At 39.5% G+C, this 20,505-nt stretch overlaps 1 protein-coding gene across 4 annotated transcripts in view; it reads right to left on the bottom strand.

Moving 5' to 3' along the window:
• Positions 1-511: 511 nt before the first annotated feature.
• Positions 512-20,505, bottom strand: part of LOC132111334 (neuronal PAS domain-containing protein 3-like) — a 285,327-nt gene continuing 265,333 nt past the window's right edge. For 3 of the 4 annotated variants that reach the window (XM_059518543.1, XM_059518545.1, XM_059518546.1), the window contains 6 exons: positions 15,954-16,072; positions 12,901-13,094; positions 11,316-11,422; positions 6,257-6,404; positions 5,765-5,880; positions 512-2,869 (listed from right to left, as the gene is read on the bottom strand). In XM_059518543.1, coding sequence (XP_059374526.1) covers positions 1,464-2,869; positions 5,765-5,880; positions 6,257-6,404; positions 11,316-11,422; positions 12,901-13,094; positions 15,954-16,072 — 2,090 coding nt within the window. In that variant the 3' untranslated portion in view covers positions 512-1,463. The remainder of the gene's footprint in view (positions 2,870-5,764; positions 5,881-6,256; positions 6,405-11,315; positions 11,423-12,900; positions 13,095-15,953; positions 16,073-20,505) is intronic. The other variant, XM_059518544.1, reaches the window with a different exon arrangement.

The raw sequence follows: 20,505 nt of genomic DNA, 5'->3' as shown, positions 1-20,505 counted from the left end.
ACTGACAGCCAATGACACTTACACATTGTACAAGTTTACGGTTATCACGCTGCATAATAGATGACTTGATGGATGGCTGCCAAAAGATGAAGTGACAGTTTTCTTCCGTTTTATTACTTTAGTGTTTTTTTTTTAAAACATCAAATCACAGTGTTTTAACACCAAACTGTGGGAGTAAAGTTTTTTTGGCAACAGTGGATAAAAATTAGGAATGTGGATTTCAAAACACATTTTTTTGATTGAAAATGCATGTCCTTATTACAATCTCCATTTGATATGTGATTTTCAGAGAGAGTTAAGGGGTAAGGGATGAAGCGGGATTGATTTCGGGAAAGGACACCAGGCTTGTAAGCTAAAGAGGGAGTGTAAACAATTAAGCCAAAAATCCCCAAAACAATTCATCATAGCTCTCACCAAAGACTGTTTGGAGTTTAACATTCATCTTCAAGTTTATGATGCAAAATTAGCCTCAGTTGCACTGAGAGATAAAAAAAAAAAGACTATGTAAAAAACAAACAAACAAACAACTTTTCTGTATCCCTCTATAGACTCAATCAGATTGAGCTAAAATACTCTCCTGTGCTCACGTGTAAGTGATGAACATAATAAACAAAAAACAAAATAATAATAATAATCTGTTAGAGGTTTGACTTTTCTGTTGAAAAGATCTAAAACTGCCATTTGTCTGGAGTTCCGGAACAGTACCTACATCAGCCAGCTGAATAAGGTTAACTCAATGATAGCACCATGGATCTGCAAACAGAAGATAGAACTGGAAAAATCTCACACTGACCTGTTCCATGTCCTGGGATTTTATAGTAACATTCTATTCACAGGTCAATATCCGGCTAAAATTGCTTTTTTAAAATGCATGATTTGCCAGTTAAGTTGAGCTATAAAAAACAAAAACAAAAAAACTAAGAAAAAGCATTATTTCTAAAATACTATTCCCCCTTTAGAAAGAACCGCAAAACCCTTTGAACTACATCAAATAGAGTAACATCCTTTTGTCAGCTTCAATCTCAATTACACCAAGATACCTTTAGAAACATAAACAGTTTCTTTTCTTGTCAGTTTTCTTTTTCTAATACCTTTAAGACATCCGAATGAGGATGCTACATACTCTGGACAAATATTTTACCACAGAGAAAACATACGCTACAGTGCTATGAATTCCCTGTGGCTCAGAAGGAACTCTTTACAATAGAGATAAGTCTGTTTAGTCTGTTTAGAGAAACCGTCATCAAGAACTTGTGTAAGGAGGCCAGAAAGAAGAAAGAGAAATTCGAAGAGATAGAAAGACACAGGAAGAAAAACCCATTCACTTCAGTTACACAAGCCCAATTGCTCAAAATTCAAAGTGCTAGAACATCTCACTTTTCCCCAACTTTGATACACAGTCTTTTGCCTCAGAAGTCTTTTTAACACAGTTGAACACAGTAATATGGTCTCAATGTTTTGCTTCAATCCTCCTTGCGCTCCAGAGTCTGTGTGTTGTGGATGCCATTGCTGTAGATTGGAAACGGAAGCGTGGAGAAAAGTCCCTCTGCTGTGGTGAAGACATTTGCAGTTGGCATCTGTGTGAGCCCGGCTCCGCTGACCGCACCCCCAAAGGGGGTGGACATGTTGAGCCGGTGCACATGATGGTACAGCATCTCCATGGGTGTCTTAGGGTCTATGCCGAAGCCGGGCCCATCCACGAAGTTCACAGCACTGTGAGCATTTGGCAAGATGTTGCCCTGCATGGCCAGGTTGACGTCTGCTGGGGCATATCGGATCGTTCCAGTGGTGTAGACTCGCGGGGAAGCTGTGCTGGTGGCAGCAAGCGTGCCTGTGACTCTGTGCACCAATGGAAGTACCACGTTCCCCGCTTGTAACCTCTGCAGGGCTTCCAGGTCACTGGTGTAGAGCAGGGAACCAGAGGAGGTGGGTGTACCCTGCTGCTTGTCCCGAGGCGAGGCTGACAGAGGTGGGGAGAGCGGGTCAGCAGTAGTGGAACTGGAAGGAGGAACCAAGCTGCCCGGAGTTGCGCTGGACACAGAGGTGGGGGCACTGTTATTGTTGCCGCTGCTACTGTTGCCATTGAAGTTGGGCTTTCTGTCGCCTCCTCCACCCTCGGCACCAGGTGGAGTAAGGACTGAGTCTGGGATGGACACCTGCAGGCCAGCGTGTGGAGGAGAAGGGAAGGTGTTGTGGGTTTTTGTCATGCTGTAGGGAGACTCGTTGCAGGAGATCTCTCGGTTGGGTGGGTAGTTCCAGATGCTGCTGTCGTTGTCAAAGTTTATAGGTTCTGACATCTCAGTCTTGATCTTCAGCACAGAGGAATTGGTTGGGGAGGGTGGAAGCAGGAGGGGAGGCTGGTCTCCAAGGGTGGGGTTCAGGCTGCCAGGGCTGGGGGTAGCAGCCGCCGAGGGAGAAAGACGGAGACGTTGTCGACTTCCATCCCATTTCTGCTTTTTTCTCCTCTTCTTTCTCTTCTGGTGTTTACTCATTGCTGGTCCGCTCAGCTCTCCTCCACTGTTGCAGTCCTTCACAATATCTTCCACCTCATCCTCTTCTGAGGAGGAGAAGGAGGAGCAAGAGGAGGGCGAGTCCTGTAGCTCCTCCACCTCACCATCACCATAACACTCCACCTTTATGTGTAAACCACCCAGGCGGCCCTCCTTGTTGTCAGTTTCACAGTCAGAAGGTTCCAGACTATCATCACTGTCCTGACTTTCTGGATTGCTGGAACTGTCTCCTTCCTCCTGTCGTCTCATCTCTTGCTCTGGCGGCTGGCCCATCTGTTTCTTACTGTTCGACTCTGGATCTTCACTGTTCTCAGAAGACTGATTCCCTTTTCCATCTGTCTTGAAGTTTTCATTGTCTTCTGCAAGAAAGAAAAAAGTTTAGTGGACAGGTTTCCATACACAACACAATGCCATAATTTATTTGACAAAGCAAGGTTTTTCACACATGAAACATAGTTCACTAAACATTATCAAGGGTTTTATGTTAAGTGAAGTAACAGTCAGCCAAGTATGGTGACCCATACTCAGAATTCGTACTCTGCATTTATCCCATCCAAAGTGCACACACACAGCAGTGAACACACACAAACCGTGAACACACACCCGGAGCAGTGGGCAGCCATTTATGCTGCGGCGCCCAGGGAGCAGTTTGGGGTTCAGTGCCTTGCTCAAGGGCACCTAAGTCGTGGTATTGCTGGCACAAGACTCGATCCCACAACCCTAGGGTTAGGAGTCAAACTCTCTAACCACTAGGACACAACTTCCCCAGAACTTCCCCTTAACCACATCAACTCTGGGGACCCACCGGTGGGTCCAATATTGCATATGCCTAATTCTCAAAAAATTGCTGAGAATTGTTGGATTTATATTACACCTCTTAAAGGCGCAGTAGGAGATCTCGCAAAATGCTAACTTTAGTCTGATAGCACTGAAAGCAAACGTCCCACCCTCCCTGCAAATCGCCATCCAAAGCCAACATTTCTTGGTACTACGCCTTCCACAGAATATATAAATAAATATAAATATTAAATATATTATAAAATAAAATAATAATAATAATAATAAAATAATAAATAATATATATATATATTAAAGGGTAACTAAACCCCTGGTCAGAGCCTGACTCCACCCACTGGCAATATTTGAAAAATGCTGAAAAGTGGGCAGAGCACAGCGGAGATAGAGGGGATGAACCGAGGGCGATGGAGAGTGGAGAGTGACTGTAGTTACGTAAGCAGCTTTGCAACGAAGCATTCATTTGAAGTAGAGGACTTTTCTCCCGCACCTTCACCTTTCCACCTCCACTGCATTGGAGAAGCAATCCCGCGTAAAATGCAGTTTGCACATTCCAGCTCTAGGCGGGAACTCGCGGTCTTCCAGGCCAAGTGCATGCAACCACTGGCGCCTAATTTTAAAGTCTGCTGGGAAACTATGCAGTCCAGCAGTGCTGTCGCAACCAGCAACACTATACCTACATACCATCCTGAACACTGTTCTAAATACAGATAAATCTACGCCAATTTGAAGCTATCCTAACTGATGCAATACTATGCTACTAACTGACTATGCTTCTAACAATACTAACGTTACACTAACAGCTATGCTAATTAACTAATTAACTACATAGGCTACATGAACTAATCTTAATAACTATATAAATGCTATGCTAAATAGATGCTATAATAGTCTATCCTGGTAGTTTTCAATACTTGCAATTCCTACTCCTGACTCACTACAGTAATTTTGACGGAACAAGATGGTTTTATACTGCCAAGGGCGTGGTAGCTCGTACCAAGGGGCGTGGTGAGCTGGAAACTGCTTACGTCACCTGTCACCGCTTACGTCACTTGCCACCACGACATCCAATAGGAAAAAACAACTGCAGTAGCCACCGTTCAACCTGAAGAGGGCAGCACTCAGACGTTTTTACACCATATATTGTAGAATTAAACACTTTATACTCAAATGTCAAAAAAGTTACTCGAATCAATGAACAGCACTAATAAAGCCCCATTATTACAGATCATTAACTAAAAAAAGTTGGTTTAGGGTTTAGTTACTCTTCAATGATTTCTATCAGGATGTGAAGACTTTTAACCAGCATAACAAAAAATGTTTCTAAAGACAAACACCTATTGCACCTTTAAGTACAGGAAACAATTACACTGGGAACATAAACTTTGATGTTTATGATATTTTTGGCACCAGCATTAGCCACCGGTGAATTATTCATGATGTGATGTATTGTTGATCATTAGTTTGGTCATAAACAACACAAATTCTGTTCAAAACAAGTGTCTTTGGTAGCTGGGTTATTAAGAACTAGACGAGCTCAATCTATGTATCAGAAATCATTAATACATCGAAATGCTTTCTTTTGAAAGTAAATGAATTTAGAACTAAGGGGGAAAAACTAAACTGTGAGGCAAATATCTCTCACAGGGATTTGGAAATTCTGGCCTTAGGAAAAACATGTCTGCATTGGAAGAGAAACACAGGGAGAGAGAGAGAAAGACAGAAGGAGAAGGAGGGGTGTAGAGATAGGTAGGGAGTGTGAGAGGAGAAGAGGGCATGGTTTGGTCCAGCTGCAGCTGGCAAAGTCTGTAACCTTTGTGATGAAGGCTGGCAAAAGACTCGGCAGGCAGAGATGCCCAGGGGCCAATATGTTGGCACTTTCCCCGGACTGTCTGCCGGCCTTGTTCACTCACAGCCTCCACTATGGAATTTCACTTCATCTTCTTTTGGAATGTATAATTAATATCTCCAAATGGCTGTGGAGTTTCAATTGACTATTTACACCAGTTTTAGGGACATATCGAAGCACCACATTTCCTTGTCCTACATAATTTCCAGTAATTATTGAAATGAAGATAATTTTCACAGTAAGAGCCCTTGTTTGATTTAGGGTTTGTTTTTTAAAATTTCTATTTTTTTTTTATTTTATTTAAAATTGACAAAGAAACATGCAGCAATAGCCTAATAAAACAACACCTTTTCAAAATCGTGAATCGAATCTAATCATGAGTTGAGTGAATCATTACATCCCTAGTTACTTAACAATACTACTGGTTTGTAAAGAATCTAATATCACCAGAAACGGTTCCATGAACAGGGATAGCAAAGTTGGAGCAAGAAGAAATGGCTTTAAGTGTCCTGCTTAAGGGCATAGTAATGATTAAACCAACAACCTTCTACTTATTCTGTACTGTTTTGGGGCATATTGCAATGAAATAAAATGAGGAGTGATACTCTACCAGAGTTCTCCTTGGAGTCGGATTCAGAATCAGATGTTTCTGAGGACTCTGATGCTTTCTCTGGCAGGTTAGGCAGCTGTGCGATATCCATGGGTGTATCTTTGTACTCTGGATTACTGCCCATTAAAAAAGAAACCAACAAAAAAAAGACATGTTTAGAAGGTACAAGTCATTCACTTTTGCTGCTGAGAAACATTCACAGCCGTGTGAAACGTCTTTCATGCTCTTCTCTAGAATGCTCCAGACATCCTGATTGATTCACTGCGGCCCAAACCACAGAGCATTGTAATAATCTCTAAGCCCAAACTCAGACCCAAAGCAGTAAGAAATCGCACCGCAGTTTGAGAAAATCAGTGTGTTTGGCCTTTATCATCCATCAAGAGGAACCGACTATTATTAACTCTCTCAGATATGTTAATCTTGTCACAGTGCGGGACGGAAAGAAATGAAATATAAAGATGGCAATTTCATCAAAGTAAAAGACTCATTTACCTGAGTACGTAGTTGACCCAGATGATGTTTTTTTCATTGCCATTCTTGGCGTTGATTGCAATAGTGGCACTGGACTGGATCCAGATATAGCCTCCATTCTTCTGAATCCAGCGGTAATACTTTGTCACACACTGACCTTTATTCATCACTATTAAAAAGAGGATAGAATAAAAGAAAGGGAAGGAGGTGGAAGAAAAAAGGAGATAAAGTGAACAAATGTAAAATATACTCAGGTTTAATAACAACAATAACAAATAACAGTGTGTAAAAAAATGATAAAAATCCATAATTTCAATTGAAAGAGATACTCTATTACCATCTTGAACACTCCTAATCTCAAAGGCCCCCAGAAGAGGGTGCTGTGACTATTTGCTAAGGGCGCTGTAATCGTGTCCTTGTCTGAGGCTACTCATGTGAAGACACTGTGGCACTTGCCATAATTTTGGCTAAATTAAGCGCTAAATGGCTATCTCAAATAATATGAATTTGCATTAATCATTGTTCTGCAAAACAGAAACAGTCAGAATCCAAGCATGGTAGTAAATTCAGATTCTGGGTTTGATTACAGCTACAAATAGCCCTTTCCGTAAAAAGAGTCCATTGAGAAAGATGATTTATAAAAAAATAAGTCTAGTAATTAAAATCATTACAGACTAATAGCATTGTTTAAGAAGCCGTCCCAAAGGCTCCGATAATTGACTTTAGTTTCTGTACCAATAAATGTGTTTTAAGCTCTAACTCCAGAAAATTGAGACAAGAAGCCAAGAGTTGTTTATCTGACTTGTTTCGCCGTGGCCAGTGGGCATACCCTTGACTCACCTTCACTCTCTTCAACAAAGTTTACATGCTACTGAGAGTCTACGGAGAGGTTCAATATACATGGACTGCATCTAAGCAAAAGTGCTAGAAAAAATGAAATGACAAAACTGATTCCAAAAAATATATAAGTAAGACCAGAGGAGAATGTTTTAACATATGCGTTTGAAATGGTTTAAAATCTCCCAGTGATAAGCAGATAAATAGATATCCAGCACCATTTTCATTCTTGCTTTGGCGATACAAAATGCAGAGCTATTTGTTGTGCCAATAATGCACATTAAATTGAAACTGAATCAAAGTATTGTACAGCTTCAGTATATTAAATCTTGTTGTACATACAGAGTGATTCTTCCCCTCTATTTGTGAACATGCGAGTCCGAGTGGTCCCTTTAAAACCCCTCAATACTGTCTAAAAGTTCTAAGACATTTTTCCCTGTGCCTTTAAACCTGATGAGCTGATCTCATCTGCATTGCATTTGAAGTGCTGGCCCCCTCGGCTCCGCCTGGCACCACGTCTGTACAGGTGAGGCTTTTTTTAACCCCCTTTCAGTTACACTGCCATTAAATCAATCAGGGCCTGCTTGAGTTATTGATTTAGTGGTAATGAAGCCACCCCCTTTTCTCCCTCTCTTTCTGTATCCTTCTTTTTATTTTCCGTTGCAGGAGTCCTTGGCTGCTTTTGGAGGCTTTAAAAGGAATACGGCCTCTTTAATCTGCCTGCTTTCTCCTGGAGCCTCGGGCAAGCCTGCAGGATGGTCACTCACTCTCTCTGTCTCTCTCCCTCTCTACTATGTTCATTCTCATTCTATCTCTCTCGCTCTCTCTCTGCACCAGGGCCTCTGTCCTTCAGTTCTGTTAAATCACTTGGATCCCTTCCATAATAGCAGCTACCTTTCAGATACCCTTTACCCAGCGTGGCCTCACTTCCAGCAGGAGGGGTGGAGGGTGTCACTGTCATATAAAAGTAAGTAATTTACACCCGTGAAATTGCTTTATGGAAAAATCCTTGCAGTCCACTGGGGTTTTATTGTAAAGACAAGCCTTTTATGAAAGAGAGAGCAGACATGCAGATCTGCGGCACATGGGCAGGGTTTGGCCGGACAAGTGAATTGGAGATTTTTAACTTGTATTCTTTGGATCTAATGGGGAAACTTCACCAGCAGAGGAGTAAACGTGTTGGCCATTTAGAGATGCCTTGAGAAGTGAAATTACATCTACGTTCATTGTTTTCAAAGCATCATCACAGTTGCAAGGTGTTTTGGAATAACTGCAAGCAAGGATGCAATCATCTGTTGGTTATAAAGATGTCTTTGTGTTGTAACATCCAGATAAAACCAGTTTCTAGCAGGTCAAAGCTGGCTGTTTACGGCCATGTGCTAATCCAAACTGCTTGAGAAGTTGTTTAGCTGATCTAAAAGCTGTTGCGGCTGAAGTAAAACTAGTTAGAGCTGGTTGGCTTCACTGGTGCAAACAGCTAAAAACCAATCAAAATGAGAAACATCTATTTTATATTTACTATGAATACATTAAGGAAGAAACCTGAAGAAACACTGTCATGCGATGGGTGTTAGAGCAGGTGTATTTTTCCGCAGCTGTGGAGTCTATCTTCAAGCACAATAAGGAGTGAAGGGAGTTTTTCATTAAAGTCAGTTTGAACTACTCTTCAGAGACCAGCTCTTGTAGTCTGCCTTCAGGCACAGAGCTTCAGTCTCCTGGGGTTTCTCCACACTTCTGTGAGCCATCGTTTCCCACCTCTGTCTCTCTCTCACTCTCTTGCTCAGCTGGTAAAAGCACATACACACACACACACACACACACCCCCGCGGAGCATTTATGCAGTGAGTATTATACATAGTCGTGTAACATAGTGTCTTTTATTAATTTAAACCGTGTTGGTCCTGTTCGGAAGCTGACACAGGTGAGGTCAGAGCTGTCACAATGCATTTCTGCCCATATAAAACACCTGCTCTCAAATGGTTCATGAGCACCAACAGTTGGCTTTCTAATTTTCCTTTGGCTAACCAGAGCTGTTTTTTTTTATACAGAGAGATATATAGACAAGAAGTAAAGTTAATTTTTTTGTATGCCCTAAAAGTAGTTAAACAAAAAGGCCACAAGAGACAGCACATTATAGAGATTTTACAGTACCGTAGTTAAAAACCAGTGTCTTAATGTTTTTATTGAAAAAGCACCAACAGCAATATGAACTAAATTAACATTATGATCAATTAACAATTATTCTGTCTATCAGCATTTTTCAACTTTAAAGACCAGAATCTAGTCTGAACTACCCATATTGTAAAGTGCCATAAACAACTCTTGAAGCAACCCTGGGTCAAGGTGCTCAATTTAAACAGATCAGCTTTAAATGCTTTATCAGGCCCCTGAACGCACAAGCTGTGGCCTATGATCTCTGCAGCACACATCTGTGATATATCACTCATCGCAACTCATAAAGAACACTACATGCACTCAAGCCAAAGGGACGTCTTCTGCATGCACACATCACTGCATCTGAAGCAGAGAGATTTGACCAGACTGACATCATCCCTCTTGTCCCAGGCTCTAACCAATCTGATGGCCCTGTGTGATCTGATATCAGTGTCTGATGAACAATCAGCGGGAGATCGGTGTGATTGTTCCTTAGTCACACGCACATGTTCATACAGACACCTGAAGATCTGGCTTTATAATGCATTATAATGCATTTAGCTTTGTTAGGATTACTTTAACCAAAGTAACAGAGTTTACATTAAATCTGAAATTAGTTTTAGAAACCTTTATGCATTTACATTACCTTAAAAATGTTGGTGGGCTATTCAGCATAATCAGTGTATGATGCATGGCCTCATAAATATAGATTCACTGTCATTAGCTACTTTCTTTTAGTATCTTGCATTGCAGCTTTAACAGTTTTTAAAAAGCATTGCTTAACTGTAGTTCAACTTCTTTGAATTATTATTACAGCTCTAGCAGCAACATTTCCAAAGACTGTTTAAGCCAGCTAACCACATTTTATCAGACTATGAACGTACAAAGTAAAATGCAGGAACAGAAACCCTATCCACTCTCTATAGTAATGACATGGCCACCCATTTGCAGTGCGGCTAGATTTATGTTGATTGCCGCCACGCTAATGCGTAATGGATGGTTAGAAATGTGCAGTTCTCTCTTTGTGTCTATCCCTCTCTCTCCTTTCACACCATCTCTTTCTCTCTCTCCGCTATCAGTGCAATCCAGGGCTTCGGTCCTCTCTCCTATGCCTCCGCCGGGTTTCAAATCAAGGTCTAATGGACCCAATCTGGTGGCTTTTTAAGGCAAAGGGACAGTGCAATACAGTGGTAATTGCGCTCTAATTCAGTTGAACTCCCAATATCTAATCAGACAGCTCCAAATTCCCTCGCCAGCCCCAAGGACACCCGCCCTCCTCTGCAAACACCTAATAAAACGAGGGATTTATCCCCCTCCTCCTCCTCTTCCAGTGCCTCAACCCTCACTACTTAAATAATGGCAACCTGCCTGCTGTAGAGCAGCACACACATCTACTGTATGAAACGGTACGCTGCTCTCAATGACGTTTTGAATTTCTGCCATCATGGTGGAGGGGAGCGGGAAAGGTGTGCTGCCAAAACACACTTAACAGATGATTTAGGATATTTAAAAAGCATGAACGTTCCTCTAGATGGTCAGTGGCCCTCCTGCCGCGCACAATAAAAGCAGAGCGTGCAAAAGGTTGAGGAACCTTCAAAAGGCTATGCAGCGGTGGATCGGCCAGGATGAATACTACATGACATAAAAATGCACTTGAAATGTGGTTCCTGTACATTGAGAGGAGCAACTTAACCTGAAAAGAGGAGTGAAATGTGTAAGACTGTCAAACGAAAAGAGATTCTGTGCCTCGCAAGCGATACAAGGCTTGTTTGGAGGACGTGTGCTTGCCTATCCATCTGGCAGAGGGAAGTGGTTCTTCATGGACAGTTATGAGAAGAAGTGCTAGCATGGATAATCTTGCCTGTCACACTGCTGTCCCATTACACTGAAGTGCTACAGCGAGCACATTACACCAGCTTTGGCACGTAACACAGTGTGCTCTCAGGATGTCACTGACCAATGATCAATGAGTCCCGCTAAAGCATGTAAGGACACTGAATCTTGCTCTTTAACAACCATCCTCTAGTTTTTGGCACTGTTGGGAGGCTGCACACAGATTAATTTGATGGATTTCGGAGCAGATACTCACGGTCTAAATGGCTTTGCCGAATGCCTTCCACGTCCTCTGCGTGAATGAAGTGATAACATCTCTTCCCTACGATGTCGACAGGTGTCAGGTCCATGTAGTCACTGATTCTAGAAAGAATTATTTCAACATAAAAATCTAAATTGACACTATTTTTTCTTTTTGCTCTATTTTTGTAGTTCAGCCAAAATAAAGCAGTGTAGGATTTGCATTGAAACATTTTCACACAAATTGCTGGTAAATTTGACAAATAATTACAAAGAAATAACACATTGAATTACACATGAAAGTTTGAAGTAGAAAAGACTGGCATAGTTGCTTCTTGTAAAATATATTCCAATTATTGTTTTTTTTTTCTAACAAAAAACTTTGTTAAAAACATCAATAACTAAAGCTGAGCAGCCCACCAAAAAGAAACCAATCTTACTGTGGGTTATTATCTCTTCCCAATGACATAGGACAAAGACCTGATTGGTTTCTAGTCAACGTCACTGATAAAGAGATTCTGATTTCCCAGCCCTTCTGTAAGCTAAATATATATTATACCAGATTTTATTCATTAAAAAGGATTCCATCTGTGACTGCAAGCTGTCAGCCTGTTTTCGTTATAGACACAAAATTTTCTGAACTACTGTAGCTCTACCAACTGAATCTAAAAGCAATTCTCACAGAAGTATTGCGAATTTGATAAAAAAACAGGTGGTTAAAACCATACCAAATGTCTTTAAGTTGGGCAAATACTATTAGCAGTGCATTTCCAGACATTATACGACTCTAACCTCAGTGCAGTCCTTCTCTACACGGATCAGAGAACATGGCCAGTAAAAAATGGCCAACCGATCTCTATCCACCTTCATTTTAAAGCTGGCTTTTGCTGTGATGATAACTCCGCTATAGACTTGGCCCGATTCCATTCTCTCATAAATATGTTAAGTGCAAGGGAGTGGTAAAAATTTTAGCAGACACTGGGATGACTTCAATCCCAGAGATATAAATAAAACTAATAAAACTAATATGATATTTCCTTTCAAGCCAGGCCAAATTAAGATGTTCTCATTTTATGGGGCAGCAGTGGAACCACAGATGTTTTGTTAGTACAAAAAAGTTTTTTTTTTCTTGGCCAGCTTTTCAAACAAGTTATAGATGTTGAAACAAGGTCATTCTGGGATTGCGTTTAAGCAGAACTCATCACTATCAGCTCTATAATGAACTGCACATTAACATTACTGTGTGGCTGATTATCCACTCTTGCAAAACACATTTTCACCTCCTGGTCCTTCAGTTCTACAATAATGTCGTATTTTAACTCTAAGCAGCTGAAATTGAAATTCTTTTTCACCGTTTATCATTCTTTAGGGCATATACAAAATCTCGTAAATCAAACTTTATACTGCATACACTAGGCTTATACTAAATAGTGAACATGAGCTCTGCAAAATAAGATTGTGCAAACGTAGTGAAATTGTTGCCCATTTAGAGATTCACATAAAGCATAAATCATTTCTCATCTTTATTAATGTTTAAAGTCTACATGACATAACAAAGGCCGCTTAAAATGGCACTGAATATATTATATAAAGAGTGTTACCTGTTTTCACAATAAACAATGTTGAGATCCATGTTGACCCGTGTAACAAACATCTGGCAGTCGATTCGAACCTCATTGATGGTTGGCGGAGGAAGTGCGTGTGCCATCACAACCATGCCCATGATTTGATTGGGTACCGAACGACTGTGTGTTAATGCCATTCTTATCCGCAGCCTGCCGGTAATGTGGATAACCTTGAAGAGGACACAAAGCGGAAAATTAAAAACCGATCAGATGCAATTGTCTCCTGAATTATATGCACACCGTTTAGTAAAGTATCCAACCACAGTTTCAGTATAACAGAAAATAAACCAGATGATTCATATAAGAAGTCAAGTGAACTCTTTGATAATCCAGTATGTACTTTGTGCTCTAGTGTACACTTGACCAAGATCCAAACCAAGATTCTCAGATTCTTGTACCCGTTATGTACATGTTCTATACTATTAAAAACACAAAAAGCACCATTTCCCTCTGAAATGATTAAAATAATCAAAAGATAACAAAGGCAGAGGAACTAATTATTTTTCCGCCAGCTTTAAAGTTTGTAATGCTTTAAAGTCTTTTGTAGCCCGTTTTGCCCAGAGGATGCATTGACTAGATCAGCAACGATGTTCTTTTTTGGTTCCATCCATTTTAATCACCCAGGGAAACCTGGAGGGGATTGTTTTTGTAGTGTTTTAAACTTCTGACACTATCCTTTCATCGGTTCACCACAGAGATTGGTGAGATGCTATTAGCAACATTCATATAGACAGTCCGGGCCCCGAAGTCACCGAGTGCTCAGGCCGGTGGGGCTCTTTGATGCTTTGCACGTTTCCACTGAGGGACAAGCAAATGCAACCCCCAGGACAGACAGACTTCCAGAGTCACTAAAAAAGAGTGACTAACCAGGTGTAGAATTGAGAGTTGGTTCGAACTGTCACAGAATTCTAAATTAAAGGAAAATGCCACCGTTTTTCCATATTGCACTATGTTCTTCCCTCAACTTAGATGAGTTGATATGTACCTCTCCCATCTCAGTGCGGGTACTCAATCGCTGTAGCATGCGGTGCCACTATGCTAGCCTTTAGTTTTGTCCTAACCTTTTTAAGAATCGTCCTAACCTTTCCCTCCATTACGGCACCCCATAGTTACTGCGATGCTAGCATGCATGAGCCAGGCAGTCATGAATGCACTTGATACAGCTGTTGCCAAGCTTCAGTAAGACATCACAGCACACTGCGATCAGAAGGTGATGTCCAATTACGGCCGATATCAAACCCATACACACATTCTCATAAACAGAGCGGCACACCAGAGAGCGGAAGCCCACACAAAACACACGGCGCCTCCAGAACACACATCCATCTCTACATACGTATAACACTGAGTCTTTCAATAAATAAACACTAAGCCGCATTAAAAGCACACAAAATGGAAATGATTGTACTGAAGCCCAAAGCGAGGGGCATCAAAAAGTCAGTTGGAAAATACAACTTTTGATGTAACTGCCACAAAGAGAGACTTGCCGGTGAATTGCTGCAGGAGTGCTCTTGGCAAGAACATCATAAGCTCTGGCAAAACATTAAATATGCTCAGGCTGCTAAATGCAAACTGACATGGCAAGGGTTCACCGCGGCCGCAGCAGCATAACATATCTCAAATTAATACAAGCAAACATAACAAAGGGATCAATTTTTGCAATTCATGGTTCAGCACACAATGCTCTCTCTCTCACTCTCTCTCTCCACCCGTCACAGCGTCGGTGAATATAGAATAGGTATACATAAGAAATAAGATTCATCTGTTCCAAGGGATTCTCTGGAGTGCTTTTGAAATGCGATATGGCACAAGAAATGATAGAGAGCATTTACATGAGTGCATTAACTGAGCTGGGGCCGAGACGCCTTGGCAAAAAAAAAGAAAAGACTGATTTAAGCTGGAGAAGAATTCACTTTGATTTGACCTCCAGAGTGAAGAGGGGATATAAATATCAGCCATGATGTGAGCTGTGCTTCGTTTCCCTCCGCCTCGCACCTATCACCTAATGCAAGCGCATCGTATGCAAAATTCAGACTTTTGTATTATGTAACAACACAAATATTGACTTAATTTGGAGTAAATGCAATAAGAAGTGTCCTTGTCTGGCCGGTAATATATGCGAATGTGCATGTGTGAATATTTATGCTTTGGGTTAGTGCGCTCCCCGACTTATTTGCATCAAATCTACGTCCATATGGATGCAGCAGCGGGTTTGGATCTCTGTCGTTCACTCAAAGACACATCCAAACAATCATCCACTTCTCTGTTTACAACCTGATTTATACTAAAATGTACAGCATTTGGTGATCCGCTGTATCAGTGGTATTGTCGAGCACAAAGTGCATAGTACACAGATATAAATTATGCCAGAATCCATTACTGTTCAGTTTGAGGTTTGTAATGTTTTTGAAATATCAAATCACTGCTCACCAAAGCAGCATTTAACTAATTAAAAATATAGCAAAAACAGTAATTTTGTGAAATACTATTTGAATTTGTTTTAAAATGTAATTTATTTCTTTGTTGCAACGTTGAATTTTCAGCATCATTACTCCAGTGTCACACAAGCCCTCAGAAATAATTCTAATATGCTGATTTGCTGCTCAAGAATCATTTCTTATCATTATCAATGTTGAAAAACAGTTATGCTGCTTAATATTTCTGTGGAATTCGTGATGCAATTTGTTTTTATGAATAGAAAGTTCAAAAGAACTATATTTATTAGATATACAAATGTTCTGTTTTCTTTATTGTCACTATTGTTCAGTTAAATGCATCTTTGTTCAAATAAGACATTAAATTAAATCTTACTGACCCCAAACATTTAAACGGTAGTGCAGAATTAAAAAGAACTTTGTCAAGAAGTAGATTTTAGCAACGATACAAGCGAACACTTCTATTAATCAGTTAAGTGTGCCGTTATTGCTTGATATTGATTATCTCAAAGTGTCAAAAAATGGCCAATCACACAAAATATGACACAAGACTGAAGTGAGTTTTCATTTCTTAATCATCCGGTTCAGTCTTACCTTGTATCCAGAGGACTTGATGTGGACGCCTCTCTTGGTGAGCGTGGACTTCATTCGGACGAAGAAGGAGCGTTCTAGAATGTTATCCGGTGACAGAAGACTAGGGCTGTTCGACTCCACTGCAGAAACAAACAAAGTTCCTATTACAACAATAAAACAATACACAGCTCACAGAGACAGCAAGATATCAGAGTGCTTTAGTGAGTACAGTGTGTAATATCTTCTCATTGAGTTGCTATCATCTCTTGGTAGTTGGACAGTTAATGAAACAGCACATCCTGATAAGGGGAAGGTGCTAATCAAACTTTGACAATGTTTTAATTGTATTTACTAATAGCATGAAGCAGTGCATTGGCAAATGAATAAACCTCACCAGGCTGACGTTAGATGTATTTACCTCCATAGGAAATGGGAAAATTAAGCAGAGCGTAATTTAACAAACTTGGTTTAGAAAAAAACTCACTTTTGTTTCAGAAAACATTCAAATCTAATTACTATTTTATCATTTTCCATGACAGCCAACAAAATAATGTATTTCTCATACTATAATACATCACTTACCAGACGAAAAAAAAAAAAAGAGTTCCAGCCTTGATTTTAACACAAGGACACCGAACGAACAAAGAGGTTCTGCTAATTTGCTGTAACACGCTTGATTGGAGCCAAATTAATTGCACATTTTAACTTGACTTTCAACATGTTACAAACAGGCACTGGAGGAGGTTTTAGCATACGAACAGGACAGTTTCAAACGTCTGTCGATCTAAACACTGACTGTACGAATGTAGCATATCTTTTTTAGGGACCAAATTGTTGGTTTTGCTGGAAATTATGCCATAATCATAGACAAAATTTGTGTTAAAATCATAATTTTCTTAACATCTTTACACAATAAATATTTAAATCGTGTTTATTTATTTCACTACAATCAAAGTAGTACATTTTATTAATATGATGACATTTTCATAGTTTAAGATTGAAAGTCTGGGTCCTGGACACGAGTAAAATTTATATATAATTTATATTTGATTTAAATAAATGAAGGCACACACACACAAAAAAAATCTAGTTAAAATTAAGTGAACATTACATAAGTAGATTTTTTTTTTTTTTTTTATAAAATCAACCCCTGGGACATAAAAGTATAGTTGAATAGACACTATCATATAGTTGTGGGTTTGGACTGCTGTATTTTCCCATTTCCCTCTCTCTCTCGATCGCTCTTTCTCTTGCCCTTTTTCTCCTCCCTCTTTCTTTCTGAGAACATGAATTAAATGTCATTTAAAATCTAACTAGTCCTTTATCACTCTGGGGAAAAGGCAGAGCCATGTTATATTTAGTCATTTCATTTCTTCTGATTAAATATAAATTTCTATGAAATTTTTCTCATCACAAGAATATGCCAACAGCTTTTTAATACACTATATAAGCACAAACTTCAGCACTAAGAGTTTAATTCGCCTCTCTAATCCAATCACATCAACCTTATTTCTCTTATCAGAGATGCCCATTTTGAATTAAATGAGCTCATTAGTTTTAATCAAAGGCAGAGAGATCAAAACTTGCACGTAAATGCTTTAGATCAGAGCTGTCAGTCAAGCGTAGAGTTCTATTTGACTAAAACACAAGATCAGAGGCCGTTGCAACTCGCCGTTTTCATTAAGAATGAGAAATGATGTCCTTTTTTGACACGTGCAGCGGTCGGATGGAGAGAGGTCATTTGCCACGTGCCCTCTGCGACCTCGCTTTGTGTTAATGACAAGAATGAATTATACAGTAAAACATTTGCGACACACATTCGCGCTCCTGCCTGAACATTAAGTTGAATTTCAGGATTTCCCTCATGTCACTGAACAATAACAAAGAAAAGGAATGCTGCCAACTTAGTTTTTTCTGGACATGAATAAACAAGTACAATAAGACAGAAATCCAAGAATACAGTCAAACATGTAAAAGTTAGAAGGGTAGTAGATCACAGCAGTAAGCATATCAACTTTACAACTGAAATCACATTCCCATGAAAAAGGTTCATTAGAACCAATGAACCTCACAATTTAAAACTGATTTGTGTTTAAAAATAACCCAGTGACCGCGCGTTGCTTACATCTATGAATGAGTGTATAATTTGTGTGGTGTTTTATTCTAAACATCTGATAGACATTTTTAAAGGGAGAAAAAAAATTACATGTTGTTTTCATATCTTGAATGTTGTTATAATGTGGTTTTATGTAAGAAAATGATCCAAAAAATGTCAATCTTCAGCATCAAATACAAATTTTGACACTACTATTTCTGTGAAACATTATTCCCAGTGGCATAGTGTCTGATACTTTGTCTAGCAGTTTAAAACGCATTTTTCTCATCATTTAACATAAAAAATATGCACTATATATGCACAAACTGCAACTCTAAGAGTTTCATTCGTCTCTCAGATCCAATCACATCATTCTTATTGCTTTTAACAGAGATTTCCATTTTGAATTAAAAGAAAAATTTGTATTTAATGTTGATGTAATATCTATAAACAAGGAAACAAATCTTCCCATAAATGAGCGTAACAAATACAAATTTTGACAATACTGTTTCTGTAAAACATGATTCTCAGCAGCAGCATAGTGTCTAAAACATTGTCTAGCAGTGTAAAACGTAAATGCATTTACTGTATGTCACCTATGCGCTGCATTAAAAAGTCTGCGAATGCAACGTGTGCAAAGAAGATGTGTTGTATTTATTCATGTCAAAAAAGCTTTAGTTTTGTAAACATCTGAGCTTCCAGCACTTCCATGTCTGCAGTCCAGCAGAAAGCCCTGCGGCCATCAGATCTGCTAAATCATCAATATCAGCCAATCCATGAGATTAAGGGAATCTGCTGCGTGTGTCCAGAGAGTCTTATGTGTTCGACTTAAACCTACAACCCCACAATGCACCTGTATTCCAGCACCAGCACAACACTCCGCACGCTTCATCTTTTGTTTATGTGTTGCGTTTATGAACTCCCTTGCAATCCAAGTGAGACAATAACACAGAAAACCATTCAAATCAAGAAAATTCCTCAGACATCCTCTTTGTGGAAGAAAGCAGTTTTGTGGAGTGTAAAAAATAAAACCATCTTTGACGCTTTAAAATCATCTCCTTGTATGAAACTGACAATATCGGACATGACTTTTTAAAAGGAAAATATTATTTATGAGGAACGGAGGGGAATTTATGATCTGGAAGGCCTTGGGATTAATTTTCTTATGAAATCTTTGCACAGCGTATGACTTATAGGCCTGTAGGAAAGCTTGTTGTGTATCATGTAAGCTTGTTGCGTAGTTAGTACATCATGTAATTCATTAAAGGGACAGTTCACCCAAAAACATTTACTCACCCTAAACTTGTTCCAAACCTGTTTGACTTTCTTTCTTTTGCTGAACAAAAAATCGGAATGTTGGAAACCAAACTGTTGATGGTAGCCATTGACTTCCATACAATTTCGATAGCAAACGTCAAAGTTTAAAGGAATAGTTGAGGCAAAAATGAAAATGTTCTGATTATTTACTCGCAGGCTGTCCAAGATGTATAGGTCTTTCTTCAGCTGAAGATAAATTAAGGTTTAGCAATAAACTAGACAAAAACTTTAACACCCATTCAGAATTTGGACAGTGCAAGTTCTTCACACTTGTCAAAGCGTGACCTTTCCAATATGCATATTTCACATGAGACATAGTGATTAAACTGAGCTGGGCCAAGGAGCTGGCTGGGGTTGTGTGGATCACTTTGAAGCAGCTTAAATATGTATTTTGAACTGTTGGAAATGGCCTAAGGTGCGCACCATTCACTTTGATTAGATAGAGAAAAAACCTGGAATGTTTTCCTTTAAAGCCTTAATTTCTCTTCGGATGTAGAAACAAAGGCCTATTCATTTCGTATGGACTGAAGGTGATAAAATAATCAAGAAATTTTCATTTTTGGCTGAATTTTCCCTTTAATTAAAACAAACCTAAGGTCTTAATGTTCAACTAGCAGAAGTTTAAGTGCAAAGTGATTTTTCTAATCGTTTATAAATAATTTCGAGTTTCTGTGATGCATTGCTTCGAGACTGCACTCACAATACATTATACACAAGCTGCTGTTACAGATACTTAAATCTGTGATCAATATTTAATCCGGGAATAATGAAAAAGGATTCCCCTGCAAGAAGAGCTCAGACGCGAGTTTGAGATGTCACCACACTGAACTGCGAAACAAATGACACTTAAGCTAAAGTAAACACAGCAAATCTCTTCAGAAAACACTGAAATATGTTTGGGAAAAAACTGCTTGAAGAATCCAGACCACGCTGGATTTTGAATCCAATATTGAGGAAAAATCATTCGAAAAAAATCAATAAATGAAGAAAGAAAACAATTATATGCTCAGAATGAAAAAGAGGCCATATGTGCTCTACAACAGGAAAAGGAAATGCATAAGGAAGCATACAGATGCAGAACTGCCCTCATGATAAATGAGGCGCAGTAAAACTTTACATTGTACTATTTGTCTTTTGAATAATCCATGCCAGAGACGGTCC

Source organism: Carassius carassius, chromosome 31 (assembly GCF_963082965.1).
Source record: "Carassius carassius chromosome 31, fCarCar2.1, whole genome shotgun sequence".
NCBI classification, from domain to species: domain Eukaryota; kingdom Metazoa; phylum Chordata; class Actinopteri; order Cypriniformes; family Cyprinidae; genus Carassius; species Carassius carassius.
This window is presented reverse-complemented; position numbering and strand designations above follow the sequence as displayed.